General features: G+C 49.0%; 2 protein-coding genes across 2 annotated transcripts; both read left to right on the forward strand.

Annotated features, from left to right (window-relative positions):
* Nucleotides 1-3,721: 3,721 nt before the first annotated feature.
* Nucleotides 3,722-9,840, forward strand: LOC129715774 (uncharacterized). The gene is made up of 2 exons (XM_055665625.1): nucleotides 3,722-4,114; nucleotides 7,573-9,840. The coding sequence occupies exon 2, from the start codon at nucleotides 8,167-8,169 to the stop codon at nucleotides 8,854-8,856; it is 690 nt and encodes a 229-aa protein (XP_055521600.1). The 5' UTR covers nucleotides 3,722-4,114; nucleotides 7,573-8,166; the 3' UTR covers nucleotides 8,857-9,840.
* An 836-nt stretch (nucleotides 9,841-10,676) lies between these two features.
* LOC129715775 (zinc finger protein 664-like) lies at nucleotides 10,677-16,917 on the forward strand. The gene has a single exon (XM_055665626.1). The coding sequence runs from the start codon at nucleotides 11,704-11,706 to the stop codon at nucleotides 12,994-12,996; it is 1,293 nt and encodes a 430-aa protein (XP_055521601.1). The 5' UTR covers nucleotides 10,677-11,703; the 3' UTR covers nucleotides 12,997-16,917.
* The last annotated feature ends 8,791 nt before the right edge of the window (nucleotides 16,918-25,708 follow it).

Below are 25,708 nucleotides of genomic sequence, written 5' to 3' on the forward strand. Positions count from 1 at the left end.
ATGTGATCTAAGGGACTGTGGTAGGTGAAATCGACAGAAGGATAACTGGGTTGGGTGTGTACTCAGCGTGCTTTGTCAGCGGAAGAAAAACATTTATTGCTTGTCTTTATTATTTTACCGTGGATGTTTCGTTAGCTTTAGAAATGTTTGAATGCTGCACTGACTGGCTGACATTTTAAATTTCGTTGTACATGGCCCATGTTACAATGACAATAAAGAAACTATTCTATATTCAGAGGGATGCATGAACGGCAGTCACCACCATGGCTGATGGAGCGGACCAGGGAGGAGATCCAGTGGCCTCGACAACGAGGGCAGACGACGGTGAGTTGCAGAATTACGTCAGATATAAATGTCCCAACCAAAGATCTTATAGCGGATCTCTGCTCTAAGATCTTTGGTCTCAACAATGTGACCGGATCAGATTGCCTGACCTGCAGCACACACGGGGAGAGGGAATAGGGGATCAACGGAAGGCCGAGAGACCAGAGCCGGAGGGAGAACAGGAATGATTGGGCAGGCAGGTCTGTATTATGGTCATTTGATGGGTATAAAGACTGCCTAGGAGCAGCTACAAGCGGGGAACGAACATGTGACCATTGGAGGTTTTTAAAAGGGGGATAACTGCTCTGACTCAGCGTGGCCATCAGCGGAAGAAACAAATAAGTTGTTTGTGAGCCTTATGCCCCTGTCCCACTTGGAATAGCCACCACGAGGAATAGCAACAACAACATCCACGACCTCTCCCACCCTCACCGCCTTCCCGGCCAAACCCAGGCCTGGACCCTGAAACTGCTCCCCTCCTACAGGGAAGATTCATCAGTAGTGATAGGTCTTTCTCTTCCCCCTCTTTTAATCAGGGGAGTGAGGGGGAGGGGAAAATGAGGGGGGGGGGGGGGGGAGTGAACACTAAGGTGAAGGTGAAAATAGGGGGGGGGGGAGTGAGGGGGAGGGGAAATGAGGGGGGGGAGTGATGGGTGAAAATTAGGGGGAGGAGAGGGGGAGGGGAAATGAAATGGGGGGTGAGGGGGACGGAGGGAGTGATGGGGAGGTGAGAGGCGAAAATTAGGGGGAGGGAAAATGAGGGGGGAGGGGGACAGGTGGGGTGAAGGATGATAGGGTTTGAGGAGAAAACGGGTTTGGGATGGAGAGAGGGAAGGAGTGAGGGAGGTTTGATATAGACAGAGCTGGGAGAGAGAGAAGGAGGGGGGAGGAGGGAGAGGGGGAGTGAAGGACGATACAGAGCAATGTCAGTCCCAGATGGGAGCCAGCGGTCCTCCAGGTGGGCGAGCGGATCACAGATGGTCCTCCAGGCCAGGCGGGGTGAGCCGAGCGCCGGTGGTCCTCCGGGCGGGTCCTCCAGGCGGGGGGCGGTCGGTGAGGCCGAGCGAGGCTGGGCCTGAGCGCGCGCGGGGTTGGCGGTTGGAGCGCGTGCGCGCGCGGGGTTGGCGGTTGGAGCGCGTGCGCGCGCGGGGTTGGCGGTTGGAGCGGGAACAAGATGGAGACGGACCGGCGCTGAGACCCCGGACTCTGGCGAGAGAAAGATGGGGAGAGACACATAGAGGCAATGAGAGACAGAGAGAGAGACAGATATAGAGAAAGATGCAGAGAGAGAGACAGACAGAGGGAGAGAGAGAGCGTGAGAGACACATAGAGACAATGTGAGACAGAACGAGAGAGAGAAAGAGGGAGACAGGGTGAGAGACAGGGAGATAAAGATGCAGAGAGAGAGACAGAGGGATATAGAGAGAAAGAGACAGCGTGACAGAGAGAGAGGGAGGGAAAGACAGAGATAAAGAGAGGGAGACTGAGAGAGAAAGATGCAGAGAGAGAGAGACAGAAAAGGTGAGAGACAGAGAAATAGAGACACAGAGAGGGAGAGAAGCGGTGAGAGACACACAGGAGAGAGACAGAGAGGGAGGGAAGAGAGAGAGAGACAGAGACAGAGAGGGAGAGATGCAGTGAGAGACACACAGGAGAGAGACAGAGAGGGGGGGAAAGAGAGAGAGAGACAGAGAGAGAGAGGGAGAGAGAGAGAGAGAGACAGAGAGAAGAGAGAGAGAGAGAGAGACAGAGAGAGAGAGAGAGAGAGAGAGAGAGAGAGAGAGAGAAAAGAGAGAGAGAGAGAGAGAGAGAGAGAGAGAGACAGAGAGAGAAATAGAGAGACAGAGAGAGAAATTGAGAGATGCAGAGAAAAAGAGAGGGAGGGAAAGAGAGAGAGAGAGAGACATAGTGAGAGGCAGAGAGAGAGAGACAGACAGACAGAGAGAGAGATGCAGAGAAGGGGAGAGAGAGAAAGAGAGACAGAGAAAGAGATTTAGACTGAGAGAGGGAGAAAGAGAGAGAGAGATTGAGAGATGCCTGGAGAAAGATATACAGAGAGAGAGAGAGAGAGACAGAGAGAGAGTGAAAGACAGTGAGAGACAGAGAGATGCAGAGAGAGGGAGAGAGAGAGGGGAGAGAGAGACGCACGGGAGAGAGAGTGAGAGACAGAGAGAGAGGGACAAGTGATGCAGACAGAGAGAGAAAGACGCAGAAAGAAACGCAAAGAGAGACAATGAGAGAGAGAGAGAGAGAGAGAGAGACAGAGAGAGAGAGGGAGAGAGAGAGAGAGAGAGAGAGAGAGAGGCAGAGAGAGAGAGACAGACAGACAGAAATGCAGAGAGGGGGTGACAGACAGAGAGAAAAAGAGAGAGAGGGAGGGAAAGAGAGAGAGAGAGACAGACAGAGAGAAGATGCAGAGAGAGAGACACACACGGGAGAGAAAGAGACAGGGAGATGCAGATGGAGAGAGATGCAGAGAGGGAGAGACAGGGAAAGAGAAACTGAGGGAGAAACAGAGAGACAGAAACATAGAGACAGAGAGAGAGAGACAGAGAGAGAGACAGAATAAGAGAGGCAGAGAGAGAGAGACAGAGAGTTGCGGAGAGGGAGAGAAATAGAGAGAGAGAGAGAGAGGGACGGAGAGCGAGAGAGAGAAAAGGAGAGAGAGAGAGAGAGAAAAGGAGAGAGAGATTGAGAAATGCAGAGAGAGAAAGAGAGTGAGAGGCAGGGAGAGGGATAGACAGACGGAATGGGAAAGAGAGAGAGGCAGACACAGGGAGACAGGCAGAGGAAGGGAGAGACAGACAGAGAGAGTGAGAAACAGAAAGAGTGTGAGAGAGATAGACAGGGAGAGAGTTGCTGAGTGAGTGACGCACAGGAGAGGCAGACAGAGAGAGAGAGAGGAAGAGGGCAGAGAGAGAGATTGACTGACAGACAGACACAGACAGAGAGACAGAGGGACAAGAGTGAGAGAGAGAAACAGAAGGAGGGAGATAGAGAGACAGAGAGAGAGAGGACAAGAGTGAGAGACAGAGAGAGAGAGAAACAGAGATAGAGAGAGAGCGACACAGAGAGACAGGGAGAGAGACAGGGAGAGAGAGAGAGAGAGGGAGAGAGAAAGAGACAGAGAGAGGGAAAGAGATAGAGAGAGAGACAGAGAGAGAGATGCAGAGAGGGGGAGATGCAGAGAGGGAGGCACACACAGGAGAGAGACGGAGGGAGGGAAGCGAGACAGAGAGGGAGACGGATAGAGCGAGAGAGTGGGACAGACAGAGAAATGCAGAGGGAGAGACACAGAAGAGAGAGAGATGGAGAGAAAGAGGCAGAGAAAAAGAGAGGCAGGGAAAGAGAGAGAGAGAGAGAGAAGCTGAGAGAGAGACTGAGAGGGAGAGACAGAGAGAGAGAGAGAGAGATGCAGAGCGTGAGGGAGAGACGGGAGAGCGGGAGGTAGAGAGAGAGAGAGATACACGGGGAGAATGAGAGAGAGAGAGAGAGACACGTGATACAGACAGAGACAGACAGACAGAGAGAGAAAGGTGCAGAAAGAGAGATGCAGAGAGAGAGAGAGAGACTGGTTGTTTGGTTTTCAGTCGTATCTCCTCGAAAACCCCATGCAGTAACGGAGACATTTTTTCATATTCCAGCAGTGATTTACCTCATGAATTCAAAAATCTCCTGGTGAGTGTGCTGCCGGCCATCCACTGTTTTCAAAGTCCTCAGAGCACTGTGGCCTCGCTCTGGTCATCGCCGCCTGCTGCAGCCTAGCTCGGTCCCGCCGCCTGATGGGGAGGTTTGTGCTCTATGACTTCGGTAGATGCTGTCTCTCTCTACTCACTCACCCTCCCCTCTACCCCCTCCCTGAGGCAGAGAAAGAGAGAGGAGAAGCGGTGTGAGAGAGGGGGATGAAGAGGAGGGGGGGTGGGTGGAGGGAGGGGGGAGAAGACGGGCGTGGAGGAGTTGATGGAGAGGGCCCACCCTCTCCCACCCCCAACTCTCCGCTCCCCCATCCAAACAGGATGCGGCATCAAACAGGAAATTAGAAATGCGTGCAACAAAGGTAAAACAGTTATAATGGGTGACTTCAATATACATATAGATTGGGTGAATCAAATTGGCAGGGGTGCTGAGGAAGAGGATTTCTTGGAATGTATGCGGGATAGTTTTCTAAACCAACATGTAGAGGAACCAACGAGAGAGCAGGCTATTCTAGAATGTGTATTGAGTAATGAGGAATGGTTAGTTAGCAGTCTTGTTGTGCGTGCCCCCTTGGGCAAGAGTGACCATAATGTGGTTGAGTTCTTCATTAGGATGGAGAGTGACATTGTTAATTCAGAAACAAGGGTCCTGAACTTAAAGAAAGGTAACTTTGAGGGTATCAGACGTGAATTGGCCAAGATAGACTGGTAATTGATTCTTAAAGGGTTGACGGTGGATATGCAATGGAAGGCATTTAAAGACTGCATGGATGAACTACAACAATTGTTCATCCCAGTTTGGCAAAAGAATAAATCAGGGAAGTAGTACATCCATGGATAACAAGGGAAATCAGGGATGTATCAAAGCAAAAGATGAAGCGTACAAATTAGCCAGAAAAGCAGCATACCAGAGGACTGGGAGAAATTCAGAGACCAGCTGAGGAGAACAAAGGGCTTAATTAGGAAAGGGAATAGATTATGAAAGAAAACTGGCAGGGAACGTAAAAACTGACTGCAAAAGTTTTTATAGATATGTGAAGAGAAAGAGTTTAGTTAAAACAAATGTAGGTCCCTTGCAGTCAGAAACAGGTGAATTGATCATGGAGACCAAGGATATGGCGGACCAATTGAATAACTACTTTGGTTCCGTCTTCACTAAGGAAGACATAAATAATCTGCCGGAAATAGCAGGGGACCGCGGGTCAAAGGAGATGGAGGAACTGAGTGAAATCCAGGTTAGTCGGGAAGTAGTGTTGGGTAAATTGAATGGATTAAAGGCCGATAAATCCCCAGGGCCAGATAGGCTGCATCCCAGAGTACTTAAGGAAGTAGCTCAAGAAATAGTGGATGCATTAGTGATAATTTTTCAAAACTCTTTAGATTCTGGAGTAGTTCCTGAGGATTGGAGGGTAGCTAATGTAACCCCACTTTTTAAGAATGGAGGGAGAGAGAAAACGGGGAATTACAGACCAATTAGTCTAACGTCGGTAGTGGGGAAAATGCTGGAGTCAGTTATTAAAGATGGGATAGCAGCACATTTGGAAAGTGGTGAAATCATTGGACAAAGTCAGTATGGATTTACGAAATGTAAATCATGTCTGACGAATCTTATAGAATTTTTCGAGGATGTAACTAGTAGCGTGGATAAGGGAGAACCAGTGGATGTGTTATATCTGGACTTTCAGAAGGCTTTCGACAAGGTCCCACATAAGAGATTAGTATACAAACTTAAAGCACACGGTATTAGGGGTTCAGTATTGATGTGGATAGAGAACTTCTGGCAAACAGACAGCAAAGAGTAGGAGTAAATGGGTCCTTTTCACAATGGCAGGCAGTGACTAGTGGGGTACTGCAAGGCTCAGTGCTGGGACCCCAGCTATTTACAATATATATTAATGATCTGGATGAGGGAATTGAATGCAACATCTCCAAGTTTGCGGATGACACAAAGCTGGGGGGCAGTGTTAGCTGTGAGGAGGATGTTAGGAGGCTGCAAGGTGACTTGGATAGGTTGGGTGAGTGGGCAAAAGCATGGCAGAAACAGTATAATGTGGATAAATGTGAGGTTATCCACTTTGGTGGCAAAAACAGTAAAGTAGATTATTATCTGAATGGCGGCCGATTAGGAAAAGAGGAGATGCAATGAGACCTGGGTGTCATGGTACACCAGTCATTGAAAGTAGGCATGCAGGTGCAGCAGGCATTGCAGAAAGCGAATGGTATGTTAGCATTCATAGCAAAAGGATTTGAGTATAAGAGCAGGGAGGTTCTACTGCAGTTGTACAGGGTCTTGGTGAGGCCACACCTGGAGTATTGCGTACAGTTTTGGTCTCCTAATCTGAGGAAAGACATTCTTGCCATAGAGGGAGTGCAGAGAAGGTTCACAAGACTGATTCCTGAGATGGCAGGACTTTCATATGAAGAAAGACTGGATACACTTGGCTTGTACTCCCTAGAATTTAGAAGATTGAGGGGGGATCTTATAGAAACTTACAAAATTCTTAAGGGGTTGGACAGGCTAGATGCAGGAAGATTATTCCCGATGTTGCGGAAGTCCAGAACAAGGGGTCACAATTTAAGGATAAGAGGGAAGTCTTTTAAGACAGGGATGAGAAAATCATTTTTTACACAGAGAGTGGTGAATCTGTGGAATTCTCTGCCACAGAAGGTAGTTGAGGCCAGTTCATTGGCTCTGTTAGATGTGGCCCTTGTGGCTAAAGGGATCAGGGGGTATGGAGAGAAGGCAAGTATGGGATACTGAGTTGGATGATCAGCCATGATCATATTGAATGGCGGTGCAGGCTCGAAGGGCCGAATGGCCTACTCCTGCACCTATTTCTGGATCTGGATTCTGGTCAGTGAATCCATCTCCATCACTGACACATTCAAACTCCTTGGAACCCACATCAGCAACAACCTCAAATGGAGGACAAACGCAGACCACATCTATGGGAAAGCCCAGCAAAGACTTTTCCATCTCCGACAGCTCAGGAAGTTCAGAGTAAGGTCTCATCTCATGCTCCGCTTCTATACAGCCATCATTGAAAGCATCCTCACTTCATCCATCACAGTCTGGTTCGGCAGTCTCGACTGACTCTCCCGGAAGAAATTACAGCGCATCATCAATAGAGCATCAAAAATTATTGGCTTACCCCTACCATCCCTTGAATCACTTTATCACAAACGGACACTACACAGAGCCCGCAAGATCATCTCTGATCCTACTCACCCTGCACACTATGCCTTTCAGCTACTGCCCTCTGGGAGGCGTTACAGGACAATTGCCTCCAAAACAAACCGCTTCAAAAACAGTTTCATTCCCACTGCAATTAACATTCTAAACTCTGTACGGTGAGGAATAAGAATAAGCATGGCCCTTATGTATTATGTAATGTGTCTGTCTGTATGTATATCTATGTTATATGTTTAATGTTGATGAAATGTTGGAACCTGTACCGAGCTGTACTGATAACAAATTCCACCAGCCTGGCTGTGTGGTCATTAAAAATACAATACAATTTTTCTATGTTTTTATCTTGGCATCAAATTGCAGAATGATCTGCGTTGGAATGGTCAGACTCATCAAGGTGAAAGCAACAGGTGTCCTAAATGTTCTGAGCCGCAACTTTCATCATTGTTCAACTTCTGTCAAGGAGAAGCTATACTTCACCCTCGTTAGACTTAATTTGGACTACGCAGTTGCAACATGGGATCCATACACAAATAAACAAATTTCTTCCATTGAACGTGTCCAAAGATTGAGGGGGGATCTTATAGAAACTTACAAAATTCTTAAGGGGTTGGACAGGCTAGATGCAGGAAGATTATTCCCGATGTTGGGGAAGTCCAGAACAAGGGGTCACAGTTTAAGGATAAGAGGGAACACGTATCGTGTTCAACACGATAGTCCCCACCAGACTGGCCGGGAAGCTAATGGAATTGGGGCTCAACACCTCCCTGTGTGCCTGGGTCCAGGACTTTCTCACCGCCAGGCCCCAGGTAGTCAAGATGGGAGGGAATACATCGAAGTCCCTCATCCCGAGCACAGGATCGCCCCAGGGTTACGTCCTCAGCCCCCTATTGTACTCCCTGTACACACATGACTGTGTGGCTAGGTTCAGCTCCAACTCAATAATTAAGTTTGCTGATGACACTGGTGGTGGGCCTGATCTCAGACAACGACGAAAAGGCCTACCGGGAGGAGGTGGCTGGTCTAGCACTCTGGTGCCAGGATAACAGCCTCCTCTTGAACATCAAAAAAACGAAGGAGCTGATCATGGACTTTAGGAGGGCACATCATCCGAGGACGTACACTCCATTGAGGATAAATGGGGATCCTGTGGATAGGGTGAACTGTTTTAAATATCTGGGAGTCCACATCTCCGAGGATATGACATGGGCATCACACGCTTCAGCACTCGTGAGTAAGGTAAGGCAGCGCCTTTACCACCTCAGGCAATTGAGGAAATTCAGAGTGTCTCTGAGGATCCTCCAGTGCTTCTACGCAGCGGCGGTGGAAAGCATCTTGTCCGGGAACATTACCATCTGGTTTGGGAATTGCTCTGCCAAGGACAAGAAGGCTCTGCAGAGAGTAGTGCGTTCGGCCGAACGCACTATGGGAACTTCACTTGCCCCCCTGCAGGAACTATACATCAGGAGGTGCAACTCCAGAGCCAACAATATCATGAGAGACCCCTTCCACCCCTGCAATGGACTGTTCCAGCTGCTACGGTCAGGCAAACGCCTCCGTTGCCATGCGGTGAGAACTGATAGGTTGAGAAGGAGTTTCTTCCCAGAGGGCATTCGGACTGTAAACGCCTATCTCACCAGGGACTAACTCTACTGAACGTTTTTCCTTCCATTATTTATTATGTAAAAGAATATGTGTGTTATGATTGTGTTTATAGTTTGTTTGGTTGTTTGTCTTTTGCACAAAAGTCCGCGAGCATTGCCACTTTCATTTCACTGCACATCTCGTATGTGTATGTGACAAATAAACTTGACTTGACTTGACTTGAAGACAGGCAGCTCAATTTGTTACTAACGCCTATGAGAGTGAAGCGAGTGTTACCAAACTACTGAATTCACTGGGGTGGAACCCTCGCCAAGACAGACGTGAAGCTCACCGTTTGACCTGTTTTTACAAAATGTTAAATGGTCAGCTCGACATAGATTACAAAACCTACACCAAACCCAAACCAATTAGGAGCAGATGAGGTCATTCGATCCCATTTGAGATTCCAGCTACAAGACAGATGTATACAGCAATTCGTTTTTCCCCCGCACAATTAAAGCATGGAATAATCTTCACCCTACCATAGTTACCCAACCAGATGCTACTAAATTTATGGTAGCTCTTTCTTCCCCAAAAAATCCTTTCTGGCTTAAATCCTCCCTCCACCACCTCCAGTTTACATTCCATTTGGAATGTTTTGGAGGACCAAAAACCCTCTCTCCCTCTATCAAATGCTAATGTTCTGGAGGTGGATGTAGTACCCGGAAAGTGACGGGGAGAACAGACAAGACAGCCCCCGGAGTGGGGATTGAACCGGGGTGGGTGGATCCATCATTGTGGCGATGTGCATGCGCCACCGTCACTGCCCGCCCACATTGCCCGTCCAAAGCAAGCGTTGTCTGCGGAGGGCGCTCAGCATCGCCAAGGACTGCTCTCACCCCAACCATGGACTGTTTACCCTCCTACCATCCGGGAGGCGCTACAGGTCTCTCCGTTGCCGAACCAGCAGGTCGAGGAACAGCTTCTTTCCGGCGGCTGTCACTCTACTCAACAACGTACCTCGGTGACTGCCAATCACCACCCCCCACCCCCCCTACCCCACTTATTATTTTTTATTCAAATCGTTTGCTATGTCGCTCTTCAAGGGAGATGCTAAATGCATTTCGTTGTCTCTGTACTGTACACTGACAATGACAATTAAAATTGAATCTGAATCTGAATCACCACTGGTGGATGGCAGTGCGGCCGTGAGGTCATTTCCGGGCTGAGGCCCGGTGCTGCGCATTCGCATCCGTCTCTGTCCGCCCGTGCTCTGTCCCCAGGCGGCCAAGGGGGGAGTGGGTTTGGTACCGGTGGTCCTCCGGGACGGTCCTCCAGGAAGGGATGAGCTGTGAGACGCTCCAGTGGATCAGGGCGGGCGGGGCGGGGCCGCACTGTGGATCGGGGACGGGTCCAGTCTCCGGTCTCGCACCGGGAAACACACAGTGACCGGGACTGGGAGAGAGAGACAGAGAGATAGAATGGGGAGAGTCAGGAGAGTGGGGCAGAGATGAGAGAGAGAGATATCTGAGAGTGGGAGGCTGAGAGTGGCAGGAATAAGGGGAGAGGGCGAGAGGGTGGGGAGGGGTGGAGAGAGAGAGAGAGAGAGAGTGTGGAGTGGAGGGATGGGGGCTAGGAGGAGAGGAGTGAGAGGCTGGAGGTGGAAAGGGGGTGAAGTGAGTAGCGGGGGCAAGCAGGGAGCAAAGGGAGGGGGGAGGGATTCAAGGGGGGAGTGGGTTTGGTACCGAGGGGGATGTATGGGGGGGGCAGCGAACTGGGGGGGGGAGAGAGTTCAAGTGAGTCAAGGAAGGGGGTAGTGATCCTGGTGGGGGTTCACATTGTTGGGGGTCGAGAGGAGGGGGAGGGAGCAAAGGGGAGTAAGGAGCAGGAGGCGGCAGGGGTAAGGGGCAGGGAGCCACAGGGAGGAGGTCACATTGTTTGGGGGTGGGGAGGGTGTTGCAGTTCAGGAAGTCAAACCAGGGCAGGATCTTCACTGTGTTTAGGAAGGAACTGCAGATGCTGGAAAATCGAAGGTACACAAAAAAGCTGGAGAAACTCAGCAGGTGCAGCAGCATCTATGGAGCGAAGGAAATAGGCAACGTTTCGGGCCGAAACACTTCTTCACTGTGAATGGCGGGGCGCTGGGGGAATGTGTGGAGCCGAGGGATCTAGGAGTGCGGGTACAATTTGGGCCGAAGGGCCTCTTTCCAACGCTGTATCACTCTATGAATCTATGACAAAGTGCTGGATTAACTCAGCAGGTCAGGCAGCATCTGTGGAGAAGATAGACACAAAGGACTGGAGTAATTCAGTGGGACAGGCAGCATTTGTGGAGAAGATAGACACAAAGTGCTGGAATAATACAGTGAGACAGGCAGTATCTGTGGAGAGAATGAATGGGCGACATTTTGGGTCGAGACCCTTCTTTAGTTCAGTTTAGTTCAGAGATATTGCGCGGAAACAGGTCTTTCGGCCCACGGAGTCCGCGCCGACCAGCAATCACCCCGTACACTAGCACTACAACCCTGGACGTCTTTGAAATGTTGGAGGAAACCGGAGCACCCGTAGTAAAAACCCACGCAGGTCAAGGGGAGAACGTACAAACTCCACACAGACAGCACCCATAGTCAGGATCGAACCCGGGTCTCTGGGAGTGAGGCAGCAGCCACTGTGCCGCGCTGCATTATATAACGGTTTCTTCTGCCATAAACGCTAGTAATGTCCTGTTTGCCAGCTTGTTGACCCTCTGTGTTCCCCTCCTGCAGGGCTTAGGAGCCGTTGCTGTGGGCGGAGAGACGGGGACGTGAGCGGCCATTGAGGGCAGCCAAGGTGCCGGTGAGTCCCCCCCCTCCCCCATCTGTTTGGTGTGTGGACTGAGCTTTGAGGGGCTGAGCTTCAGTGGAGGGCCACATGGCGGGGTACAACAAGGAGAAGCGTTATAAGTGTGAAGTGTGTGGCAAGGCTTGGCAGTACCCGAGCTATCTGGAGATCCACCGGCGGGTTCACACAGGAGAACGCCCCTTCGACTGCTCGGAGTGCGGCAAGAACTTCGCCAGCTACAACAAACTGCTGCAGCACAACCGCGTGCACTCCGGGAAGAGGCCCTTCGCCTGCTCGGACTGTGGCAAAGACTTCAAGACGGCGCACCACCTGAAGATGCACCGGCAGGTGCACACGGGCGAGAAGCCCTATGGCTGCTCCGCCTGCGGCAAGAGCTTTGCCCGGATGTCGGGGCTGCGGGAGCACAGGCGGGTGCACAGCAGTGAGCGGCCCTTCACCTGCACTGACTGCGGCAAAGGCTTCAAGTCGGCACCGGGCCTGAAGGTGCACAGGCGTGTACACACCGGGGAGCGGCCCTACACCTGCAGCGACTGCGGCAAGGACTTCTCCCGCTCCAGCAATCTGCTGAAGCACAAGCGCATCCACACCGGCGAGCGTCCCTACACCTGTGTCCAGTGCGGCAAGGACTTCACCCAGTCACATCATCTGCTGGAGCACCAGCGCACCCACACCGGCGAGCGCCCCTACACCTGCGCCCAGTGCGGCAAGAGCTTCACCCATGATACCGGGCTGCTGTCCCACCAGCGCATCCACACCGGGGAGCGGCCCTACACCTGCAACGACTGTGGCAAGAGCTTCGCCCGTTCCGCCAGCCTGCTGGAGCACCAGCGTACCCACACCGGCGAGCGTCCCTACACCTGTGTCCAGTGCGGCAAGAGCTTCAACTGCTCCAATAACCTGCTGTCGCACCAGCGCATCCACACCGGCGAGCGCCCCTACACCTGCAGCCAGTGCGGCAAGGGCTTTACCCAGTCCAGCACCCTGCTTGTGCACCAGCGCATCCACACTGGCGAGCGCCCCTTCACCTGCGCCCAGTGCGGCAAGGGCTTCATCTGCTCCTCTGGGCTGCGCTCCCACCAGCGGGTGCACACCGGCGACCGTCCCTTCCCCAGCTCAATGTGTGGAGAGGGCTTTGCCATGGCCTCCCACGCCCTGTCTCACCAGCACGTGCTCACCAGTGGCCCGCCCTACGACTGCCCGTACTGTGGTGAGTCGTTTGACAGCTCGCGGGGGTTGCGGCAGCACCAGCGGACGCACGCCGGCGAGCAGCTGCTCCCACTGCGGGAAGCGTTACAAGAGAGCACGGGGGCTGTGGGAGCACCAGCGGATACACACCAGAGAGATACCCTTTGTGTGCGCTGAGTGTGGCAAGGGTTTCACCCGCATGTCCAGTCTGTGACAGCACCGGCGTACCCACAGCGGTGAGCTTCCCTTCCCCTGCCCGTCCTCTGGTTAGGGCTTCACCCGCCTTGAGCACCTGCTGGAGCACCGGCGAGTCCACACCAACCTGTGCCCCTTCACCTGTCCACTCTGTGGCAAGGCCGTTGCCCGCTCCTCCAGCCTGCTGGCACACCACCACATGGATAGGCGCTGTTTAGGTTGACACAAAATAATCGAAGGAATGGCTAACGTTTCGGGTCGAGACCCTCTGCAATCTCAACCCGAATCGTCACCCATTCTTTCAGTCCAGAGATGTTGCTTGTCCTGCTAAGAGGAAGAGCCAGTGGGCTGAGGGAGAGCTTTTCAGGAAGTCCTTACTTTCTTCTCCCCTTCTTCAGTTAGTCCTGACTGTCTCCTCCCCTTCTCAGCTCTACCTCAGCCCACTGGCTCCTCCTCTTCCTGTCTTATTCCTGCCCCCCACCCCCACCCTCACATCAGTCTGAAGGGTGGGGGTGGGGGGGCAGGAAGAAGAAAGGAACAGGAAGAAGGGTTTCGGCCCGAAACGCTGCCTATTTCCTTCGTTCCATAGATGCTGCCTCACCCGCTGAGTTTCTATAGCATTTGTGTCTGCTTATATGGATTAACGGGTCCCTTTCAGAATGGCAGCTGTGACTAGTGGGGTACCGCAAGGCTCGGTGCTGGGACCACAGCTATTTATAATATACATTTAGATGAAGGGATTCAAAATAACATTAGCAAATTTGCAGATAACACAAAGCCGGGTGAGTGTGAACTGTGATGAGGATGCTATGAGAATGCAGGACGACTTGGACTGTTTGGGTGAGTGGGCAGATGCAGTTTAATGTGGATAAATGTGAGGTTATCCACTTTGGTAGCAGAAACAGGAAGGAGATTATTATCTAAACAATGTCAAGTTGGGAAAAGGGGAAGTACAACGGGATCTGGGTGTCCTTGTTCATCAGTCAATTAAAGTACGCATGCAGGTACAGCAGGCAGTGAAGAAAGCGAATGGCATGTTGGCCTTCATAACAAGAGGAGTTGAGTATAGGAGTAAAGAGGTCCTTCTGCAGTTGTATAAGGGCCTAGTGAGACCTCACCTGGTGTATTGTGTGCAGTTTTGGTCTCCAAATTAGAGGAAGGACATTCTTACTGTTGAGGGCGTGCACAAGGTTCAGCGTAGGTTCACAAGGTTAATACCCGAGATGACGGGACTGGCATATGCTGAGAAAATGGAGGGTTTTTGTTAAGGGTTTGGACAGGCTAGAGGCAGGAAACATATTCCCGATGTTGGGGGGGTTCAGAACCAGGGGCCACAGTTTATGAATAAGGGGTAAGCCATTTTGAATGGAGACGAGGAAACACTTTTTAACATAGAGAGTTGTGAGTCTGTGGAATTCTCTGCCTCAGAGGGCGGTGGAGGCCAGTCCTCTGAATACTTTCTTTTTTTTCACTTAAATGTTTATTGATTTTTCAGAGATATATACAAAACAGTGCAACGCCATCACCATAAATAAAATAAAATAAGAAAACCACCAATCAAAATAAAAAAATAAATCGATAGGGGAACAAAAGAAAAAGTAAATAAATAAAAAATTGGAATAAGACTGTGTGGTTCACTTACCAAATTAAAAATTACATTGATTAGTTATCTGGAGATATTTCAATATTCGCACAAACATACCATCTAGTTCTATATAACCGAATCTTCCCATATCTTGCTTGGCATTTATCTAGTTGGTGTCATGGCTCAAATAAGGATTTTCCCAGATCTTTCCCAGATTTTTCCCAGATCTTCTCAAATGAGTCCTCCTTGACTCATAGAAATATAGAAAATAGGTGCAGAGGTAGGGCATTTGGCCCTTCGAGCCTGCACCGCCATTCAATATGATCATGGCTGATCATCCAACTCAGTATCCTGTACCTGCCTTCTCTCCATACGCCCTGAACCTTTTTGCCACAAGGGCCACATCTAACTCCCTCTTAAATATGGCCAATGAGCTGGCCTCAACTACCTTCTGTGGCAGAGAATTCCACAGATTCACCACTCTGTGTGAAAAAATGTTTTCCTCAACTCAGTCCTAAAAGACTTCCCCCTTATGCTTAAACTGTGACCCCGTGTTCTGGACTTCCCAAACATCGGGAATAATCTTCCTGCATCTAGCCTGTCCAGCCCCTTAAGAATGTTGTAAGTTTCTATAAGATCCACCCACAATCATCTAAATTCTAGCGAGTACAAGCCGAGTCTACCCAGTCTTTCTTCATATGAAAGTCCTGACATCCCAGGAATCAGTCTGGTGAACCTTCTCTGTATGGCAAGAATGTCTTTCCTCAGATTAGGAGACCAAAACTGTACACAATACTCCAGGTGTGGTCTCACCAAGGCCCTGTACAACTGCAGCAGAACCTCCCTGCTCATATACTCAAATCCTTTTGCTATGAATGAAAACATACCATTCGCTTTCTTCACTGCCTGCTGCACCTGCATGCCTACTTTCAATGCCTGGTGTACCATGACACCCAGTTCTTGTTGCATGTCCCCTTTTCTTAATCGGCCACCATTCAGATAATAGTCTACTATCCTGTGGATAACCTCACATTTATCCACATTATACTGCATCTGCCATGCATTTGGCCACTCACCCAACCTATCCAAGTCACCTTGCAGCCTCCTAGCATCCTTCTCACAGTTAACACTACCCCCCAGCTTCGTGTCATCCGCAAACTTGGAGATGTTATATTCAATTCCCTCGTCCAAATCATTAATCTATATTACTAAAACTCTGTTCTTGACCGCTTTTCCCGATCTGTGCTGCGATTTCCGAGAGAACGCCGCCACCTACGGCCGTAATTTTTGGCCACCTCCCTCAGAGCCCCCCTCTGCCGCATGTGTGCCGAGGATTTTTCCCGTCGATGAAATATGACCGAGATTTTAATGTTTTTACATCATTCCCCATTCTCTCTGCTGCCCCCGCTGGCGGCAGGGGAGGGAGGGACTATAAAACCCGGAAGCGTCCCGCTTCAATCACTTTCTTCCGGGGGAGTGAAAGGGTCACGGCTCTCTGAGCTGCAGCTCTACTCCGAGGTGAGTCCCCTGGATGTCCTTTTTCAGCCAATTGATATGTATGTTGTTCACCATTCACCATGGTCTGAAGTTTCTTGGCATTTTGTTGGAAAGTGTTTGTATATTTATCTACCTATATTGTCTTTTCAAATGTGTCTTGAACATGAAATGCATTTGCAAATTTGTCTATCTATATTGTCTTTTGAAATGTGTATCGAACATGAAATGCATTTGCAAATTTGTCTATCTATATTGTCTTTTGAAATGTGTATCGAATATGAAAAGCATTTGTATATTTGTCTGTCTATATTGTGTTTGAACTGTGAATTGAAAATAAAAACCATTTGCAAATTTGTCTATCTATATTGTGTTTGAACTATGAATTGAAAATAAAAAGCATTTGCAAATTTGTCTATCTATATTGTCTTTTGAAATGTGAATTGAAAATAAAAAGCATTTGTATATTTGTCTATCTATATTGTGTTTGAACTGTGAATTGAAAATAAAAACAATTTGTTTATTTGTTTATCTATATTGTATTTGAAATGTGAATTGAAAATAAAAAGCATTTGTTATTGTTATAAAGCGTTTGCAAATTTATTTCTCTTGGGTTTTAAAATGGTTGCACCCGTTTTCAGGTAACTAAAGCATGATGTCTATTGTGTTTGAAATGGTTATGTCAATTGAAATGCATTTGTTGCAACGTTTTCAGGCGAGTAATGCACGAATGAAGCTTTTTTTTCGACCAGAACTGTGTTTTAAATTTAAAATTGGCGCTCATTTTGTGATTTTGGCGGTTGCAAGATGGCGGCGATGACGTCATTTCCGGCGATAGGTAAGCCGGCGGCGATGACGTCATTTCTGGTCGGAGGCAAGATGGCGGCTCCCACAGAGTGCACGAGGTGTTGAATAAAGTGTTTGTTTGTTGCAGCCACAGCGGCAATTGTGTTTCAGCAAAAGCTGCAATTGTGTTGTAGCCAAAGCTGCATTGCCTTTCAGCCACAGACTATGTTACATATGCTACATATTCTTGTAGCAGTCCCAACCTCCTGCACTACTTTGTATCAGGCACACTCACCACACACACACACACTGTGATTAGGTATGTAAGCATTTTAGTATCACTACGCCACACAGACAAAGGAGCTGAATAAAGGAGTACAATAAGGCAACTGAAACAACCTGAATTGTGTCGTTTATTATCAGGATATCAAACACGAAGACACAACATGGTGGCAGCGGTGACTTTCGAGTAAAAAAACGCGCTATTGTGAATCGCTATTGGGAATTAGGAACAGCGGCTGCAGAGAAATTGATTTTTTTTGTGCACCCGCCTAACAACACAAGATGGCGGCCTCCACAGCGGCTGTTACCGCAGCAATGAACCTCCACCCTACGATGAACTGGGACGCCGATGATGTGGTGGAGGCGTTCAAGAAATTCAAACAAAAGAGCCAGCTGGCATTCAAAAGCTTCCTGAAAGGAACTGCAGATGAAGAGAAGGTCAGTTATATTTTACTATGGCTCGGGGAGAAGGGTCTAGACATTTTTAACAGTTGGAGCTTAACAGAGCCCGACTGCAATAATCCGGGAATAGTCCTTGAAAGGTTTGCGAACCATATGGAGCCCAAATCAAACCACAGAATCCATCGGTATGAGTTCCAAGGGCTAAGACAAGACCCACAAGAAACAACCGACACTTTCCTGTCGAGACTAAGGAACGTGGCCAAGAAATGCAGATTTGGTGATGAAGATGACAGAATTGTCGACCAGCTAATATGGGGGTGCGCCCACCAAGAGGTCCAAAAGTCCCTAATAGGGAAAGACACCCTCAACCTAAAAGACGCCGTAGATGCTGCCAGAGCTTTCGAAGCCACAAGGAAACAAATGTCCTCCCTCTCCCTTCAAGTTGGCTCATCTCAGAGCAGCACCAGAGTGAATATAGACGCTCTCTCAAAACGTGACCCTGGCTCCACCTTAAAGGCTCCAAAGCAGACATTTTCTAGGCATGCAAACAAACAAGCAAGCCAAAGAAGCTGCTGGAACTGCGGTACAGAGCATGCATTTGATGATCGCAGGGAGTGCCCAGCATACGGGACTACCTGCAACTCCTGTGGGAGGCCTAACCACTGGAAGAAAATGTGTAGGTCAACAAAATCATACAGCACCAAGCCAAAGCAGCAATGGTCAAAGAACGATAGAAATACGAGAAGGAAACAAATACACGCACACGTCCAACAGGAAGAGGAGATAACCTCAGATACCTCTGAGGAAGAATTCCTTTCCGTTGGGACCATTGACGTCCACGAAATGGGAAACAACAAACCACATAGCAACAGAGATGAAGCATATACTATAATACAACTACAGAAAAAAGTGGGAAAGAAAAGAACAACGATTAATCTAAGGCTCAAAATTGATACTGGAGCCCAGAGCAATATCTTACCAGTCAATCTTTACGGAAAGATATTCCCTGAACACATGACAAAAGATGGCAGCGTCAGGAAAGGAATCCTTGGAAGTAGCGATGTAGTCCTAGCTGCATACGGAGGTTCCATAATCCCACAGCTAGGCAAAACAATCATAGCAGGAACATACAAAGGGAAAGAAGTGAAATGCCCCTTCTACATCACTAAATCGAAAGGACCTGCTATTCTCGGCCTGAACACGTGCCAAAGACTGAAGATTGTGTCAATCAACCATGAAATCAAGACAAACTCCTGCAGAATTGACAGAAACATACCCATCAAAAAACGGCCGCCCATCAGGAACAAAGAAGAATTGATTGACATGTACCCAGAGTGTTTTGACGATACCGTTGGTTGTTTTGAGGAATACGAATACCATATCACAGTAGACCCCAGTGTGAAACCAGTGATCCACCCACCCCGCCGTGTTCCCCTTGAACTGAAAGAGAGGCTAAGGGAACAACTAACCGAAATGGAAAAAAAAAAAAGGGCATCATCACAGCAATAACTAAACCAACTGATTGGGTAAATTCAATTGTTGTCAAAGAAAAGCCAAACGGAAAACTAAGGATATGCCTTGATCCCAGGGATCTGAACAATGCCTTGAAGCGCGACCATTATCCAACTCCAACCCTTGAAGAGATCACACCAGCACTGGCCGGTTCCAAGGTGTTCAGCAAGCTGGATGCTAGCAATGGATATTGGAACATCAAAATAGACCGAGAGTCATCAATGCTCACCACTTTCAACACGCCATTTGGCAGATTCAGATTCAACAGGCTCCCATTCGGGCTGAAGGTGAGTCAAGATGTCTTCCAGCGGAAAATAGATGAAACATACAAAGGCTGTAAAGGGGCAATCGGGATAGCAGATGATATCCAAGTATACGGCAGAGATGAAAACACGCATGATTACAACCTCCATGAGGCTATGGAAAAAACTCGAAGAGCCGGCATAAAGCTCAATGCAGACAAATGCATAATCAAAGAAAGGGAGTGCAAATTCTTTGGACTGATTTACTCTGCAGAAGGAGTGAAACCGGATCCTACAAAAGTGGATGCTATCAACCACATGGAGGAACCCAAAGACAAGAAACAGCTAAGAAGTTTCCTAGGGCTCATACAATACATGGGAGTCTTCATACCTAAGCTTGCTAATCACACAGCAAATCTCCGTGAATTGATGAAAGACGACGCTGAATTTGATTGGTGTGCTTCACATAGCCAAGATTTTGGGAAAATAAAACAACTCATCAGCAAAGAAACGATCCTGCAGTACTATGACAGACAGAAACCTGTAACACTCCAAGTTGATGCCTCCATGAGAGGAGTTGGAGCAGTACTGATACAAAATGGCCGACCTATTGCGTATGCATCCAAAGCACTCACTCCTACAGAATCAAGGTACGCAAACATAGAGAGAGAACTCTTAGCAGTAGTCTATGGCTGCGAGAAATTTCACACTTACCTATATGGAAGGTATTTCGACATTGAAACAGACCACCGCCCTCTAGAACAAATCGAAAAAAAAAACCTCACCAATGCACCAGCCAGACTACAGAGACTATTACTGAGGCTACAGCACTACGACTACAACATCAGATACAAGCCAGGAAAAGACCTGCTGCTAGCTGACGCCCTATCCAGACTATCAACACATGACAAACAAGAGATGGAAGGGCTGAGCATAAAGATCCACCACATTGTGAGTGTGACAAGCGTGAAGCTGGAACAGATCAAAGAGGAAACAGCCAGAGATGAAGAACTCCAGCTCCTCACCCAAATGGTAATACAGGGGTGGCCAGAAAAGAGACAACAAGTTCAGCCTCTCCTCCGCGAATACTGGACCATCCGTGATGATATTTCGGTAGAGAATGGAGTCCTGATGGCCGGATCACGAATCATCATACCCAAGTCCATGCAAAAAGAAATCCTCGAAAAGATCCACCAGGGACACTTAGGAATGGAAAAGTGCAGACTCCGTGCTAAATCCGCTGTGTACTGGATAGGCATGTACAAGGACATAGAAAAGCTGGTATCTACATGCCACATATGCCAAAAATACAGGAATTCACAACAGAAGGAGGAAATGACACCCAGTGATATCCCAAGCCGGCCATGGCAAACCATCGGAGCAGACCTGTTCACAGAGAACCAGCAATGGTATTTGATTATGGCCTGCTACTACTCCAAATTCCCATTTGTGAGAAACGTAAAGGATTTGAAAGCTAAAACAATTGTGTCAATTGTTAGAGGGTTGTTTGCAGAGCAAGGAATACCTGAGCAGATCGTATGTGACAATGGAACCCAATTCACATCTCGGGAATTCAGAGAGCTAGCCACCGAATACGGGTTCAAAATCACAACATCTTCACCACATTACCCAAAGGGCCATGGGTTTATTGAAAGGCAAGTACAGACAGTCAAGAAAAAACTAATAAAATGCCGAGAGGCAAAGGAGGATCCAAACCTGGCACTTTTATCCTTACGGGCAACTCCACTAAAGGCTGACATGAAGTCTCCTGCAGAAATGCTAAATGGCAGGAAATACAAAACCACCCTGCCAAGCAAAATCCAACCCCCTATCGACCAAGAAGAAACAAGGGCAAAATTGGCAGCTGCCCAGGAGGAGGGGCTGAAACAATACAACAAAAATGCACAGTACTTGCCTGAACTATTTCAAGGCCAAAACGTACATGCTCAGGATCCAACAACAAAGAAATGGACCCCAGCACAAATCACCAGCAGGGCTGGAACCCCAAAATCATATATCATAGAGACAGAACCGGGCAGGCAGTTGAGACGAAACAGAATTCACATCCGCCCGACACCTGAAATATCAACACCTGCAACTTCAAAGACAACACCAGCAACTCCTAGGACACCACCCACGGCAGCAGCAACACCTACCATTGATGACAACACATTCTCACAAACTGCTACCAGTGAGTCATATAGTCAACCAGCACCAACCAACGGCCAGGAAACACCTCAACAAGTTACCAATACATCGAGTGCAACACTGCAGGCAACAACCAGATCTACTAGATCCAGGAGCAACATCTTACCCCCAGCGCGTTATCGCTAGCACTGGAAGGGACAAGTCACGCCAAGACATGACTCTTGACTGGCTACGCACTACCTGAAAGAAAACAAGCTGCCATTATATATTTTGTTGTGTAGTATAGTAGAAAGCAGAATGCCATGAATGTGGGCAGAATAATCCCACGGTATCTGCTACAGGATTGCCACCCTCGCTCTGGCAATCCTCTAGTGTCACTAATTTTTGTTCCTTTCTTTTGAGAAGGGGGGATGTTACATATGCTACATATTCATTGTAGCAGTCCCAACCTCCTGCACTACTTTGTATCAGGCACACTCACCACACACACACACACTGTGATTAGGTATGTAAGCACTTTAGCATCACTACGCCACACAGACAAAGGAGCTGAATAAAGGAGTACAATAAGGCAACTGAAACAACCTGAATTGTGTCGTTTATTATCAGGATATCAAACACGAAGACACAACAGGCACCCCTTACTGCAAAATGGTGGTTTGAAGCTGACAGGCACCCCATACTGCAAAATGGTGGCCTAAAGCTGAAAGGCACCCCTTACTGCAAAATGGTGGCTTGAAGCTGAAAGGCACCCCTTGCTGCAAAATGGTGGCTTGAAGCTGAAAGGCACCCCTTGCTGCAAAATGGTGGCTTGAAGCTGAAAGGCACCCCTTACTGCAAAATGGTGGCTTGAAGCTGAAAGGCACCTCTTGCTGCAAATGGTGGCTTGAAGCTGAAAGGCACCTCTTGCTGCAAATGGTGGCTTGAAGCTGAAAGGCACCCCTTGCTGCAAAATGGTGGCTTGAAGCTGAAAGGCACCCCTTGCTGCAAAATGGTGGCTTGAAGCTGAAAGGCACCCCTTGCTGCAAATGGTGGCTTGAAGCTGAAAGGCACCCCTTACTGCAAAATGGTGGCTTGAAGCTGAAAGGCACCCTTACTGCAAAATGGTGGCTTGAAGCTGAAAGGCACCCCTTACTGCAAAATGGTGGCTTGAAGCTGAAAATGGTGGCTTGAAGCTGAAAGGCACCCCTTACTGCAAAATGGTGGCTTGAAGCTGAAAGGCACCCCTTACTGCAAAATGGTGGCTTGAAGCTGAAAGGCACCACTTACTGCAAAATGGTGGCTTGAAGCTGAAAGGCACCCCTTACTGCAAAATGGTGGCTTGAAGCTGAAAGGCACCCCTTACTGCAAAATGGTGGCTTGAAGCTGAAAGGCACCCCTTACTGCAAAAAATGGTGGCTTGAAGCTGAAAGGCACCCCTTGCTGCAAATGGTGGCTTGAAGCTGAAAGGCACCCCTTGCTGCAAATGGTGGCTTGAAGCTGAAAGGCACCCCTTGCTGCAAATGGTGGCTTGAAGCTGAAAGGCACCCCTTGCTGCAAAATGGTGGCTTGAAGCTGAAAGGCACCCCTTGCTGCAAATGGTGGCTTGAAGCTGAAAGGCACCCCTTGCTGCAAAATGGTGGCTTGAAGCTGAAAGGCAGCCCTTGCTGCAAAATGGGCTTGAAGCTGAAAGGCACCCCTTACTGCAAAATGGTGGCTGAAGCTGAAAGGCACCCCTTACTGCAAAATGGTGGCTTGAAGCTGAAAGGCACCCCTTACTGCAAAATGGTGGCTTGAAGCTGAAAGGCACCCCTTACTGCAAAATGGTGGCCTGAAGCTGAAAGGCACCCCTTACTGCAAAATGGTGGCTTGAAGCTGAAAGGCACCCCTTGCTGCAAAATGGTGGCTTGAAGCTGAAAGGCACCCCTTACTGCAAAATGGTGGCTTGAAGCTGAAAGGCACCCCTTACTGCAAAATGGTGGCTTGAAGCTGAAAGGCACCCCTTGCTGCAAAATGGTGGCTTGAAGCTGAAAGGTGGCTTGAAGCTGAAAGGCACCTGCTGCTGCAAATGGTGGCTTGAAGCTGAAAGGCACCTCTTGCTGCAAATGGTGGCTTGAAGCTGAAAGGCACACCCTTACTGCAAATGGTGGCTTGAAGCTGAAAGGCACCCCTTACTGCAAAATGGTGGCTTGAAGCTGAAAGGCACCCCTTACTGCAAAATGGTGGCTTGAAGCTGAAAGGCACCTCTTGCTGCAAATGGTGGCTTGAAGCTGAAAGGCACCTCTTGCTGCAAATGGTGGCTTGAAGCTGAAAGGCACCTCTTGCTGCAAATGGTGGCTTGAAGCTGAAAGGCACCTCTTGCTGCAAATGGTGGCTTGAAGCTGAAAGGCACCCCTTACTGCAAAATGGTGGCTTGAAGCTGAAAGGCACCCCTTGCTGCAAAATGGTGGCTTGAAGCTGAAAGGCACCCCTTACTGCAAAATGGTGGCTTTGAAAGGCAAGCACTGAAAGGCACCTCTTGCTGCACCTCTTGCTGCTGCAAAATGGTGGCTTGAAGCTGAAAGGCACCTCTTGCTGCAAAATGGTGGCTTGAAGCTGAAAGGCACCCCTTACTGCAAAATGGTGGCTTGAAGCTGAAAGGCACCCCTTACTGCAAAATGGTGGCTTGAAGCTGAAAGGCACCCCTTACTGCCAAATGGTGGCTTGAAGCTGAAAGGCACCTCTTGCTGCAAAATGGTGGCTTGAAAGCACCTCTTGAAAAATGATGGCTTGAAGCTGAAAGGCACCTCTTGCTGCAAATGGTGGCTTGAAGCTGAAAGGCACCCCTTGCTGCAAAATGGTGGCTTGAAGCTGAAAGGCACCCCTTGCTGCAAAATGGTGGGCTTGAAGCTGAAAGGCACCCCTTGCTGCAAAATGGTGGCTTGAAGCTGAAAGGCACCCCTTACTGCAAAATGGTGGCTTGAAGCTGAAAAGGCACCCCTTACTGCAAAATGGTGGCTTGAAGCTGAAAGGCACCCCTTACTGCAAAATGGTGGCTTGAAGCTGAAAGGCACCCCTTACTGCAAAATGGTGGCTTGAAGCTGAAAGGCACCCCTTACTGCAAAATGGTGGCTTGAAGCTGAAAGGCACCCCTTGCTGCAAAATGGTGGCTTGAAGCTGAAAGGCACCTCTTGCTGCAAATGGTGGCTTGAAGCTGAAAGGCACCCCTTGCTGCAAAATGGTGGCTTGAAGCTGAAAGGCACCTCTTGCTGCAAAATGGTGGCTTGAAGCTGAAAGGCACCCCTTGCTGCAAATGGTGGCTTGAAGCTGAAAGGCACCCCTTGCTGCAAAATGGTGGCTTGAAGCTGAAAGGCACCCCTTGCTGCAAAATGGTGGCTTGAAGCTGAAAGGCACCCCTTGCTGCAAATGGTGGCTTGAAGCTGAAAGGCACCCCTTACTGCAAAATGGTGGCTTGAAGCTGAAAGGCACCCACCCCTTCCTGCAAAATGGTGGCTTGAAGCTGAAAGGCACCCCTTACTGCAAAATGGTGGCTTGAAGCTGAAAGGCACCCCTTGCTGCAAATGGTGGCTTGAAGCTGAAAGGCACCCCTTACTGCAAAATGCAAAATGGTGGCTTGAAGCTGACAGCTGAAAGGCACCCCTTGCTGCAAAATGGTGGCTTGAAGCTGAAAGGCACCCCTTACTGCAAATGGTGGCTTGAAGCTGAAAGGCACCCCTTACTGCCAAATGGTGGCTTGAAGCTGAAAGGCACCCCTTACTGCAAATGGTGGCTTGAAGCTGAAAGGCACCCCTTGCTGCAAATGGTGGCTTGAAGCTGAAAGGCACCCCTTGCTGCAAAATGGTGGCTTGAAGCTGAAAGGCACCTCTTGCTGCAAATGGTGGCTTGAAGCTGAAAGGCACCCCTTGCTGCAAATGGTGGCTTGAAGCTGAAAGGCACCCCTTGCTGCAAAATGGTGGCTTGAAGCTGAAAGGCACCCCTTGCTGCAAAATGGTGGCTTGAAGCTGAAAGGCACCTCTTGCTGCAAATGGTGGCTTGAAGCTGAAAGGCACCCCTTGCTGCAAATGGTGGCTTGAAGCTGAAAGGCACCCCTTGCTGCAAAATGGTGGCTTGAAGCTGAAAGGCACCCCTTGCTGCCAAATGGTGGCTTGAAGCTGAAAGGCACCCCTTGCTGCAAAATGGTGGCTTGAAGCTGAAAGGCACCCCTTACTGAAATGGTGGCTTGAAAGAAAGGCACCCCTTACTGCCAAATGGTGGCTTGAAGCTG

The sequence above is a fragment of the Leucoraja erinacea genome, unplaced genomic scaffold (genome assembly GCF_028641065.1).
Source record: "Leucoraja erinacea ecotype New England unplaced genomic scaffold, Leri_hhj_1 Leri_1393S, whole genome shotgun sequence".
In the NCBI taxonomy this organism is placed as follows: domain Eukaryota; kingdom Metazoa; phylum Chordata; class Chondrichthyes; order Rajiformes; family Rajidae; genus Leucoraja; species Leucoraja erinaceus.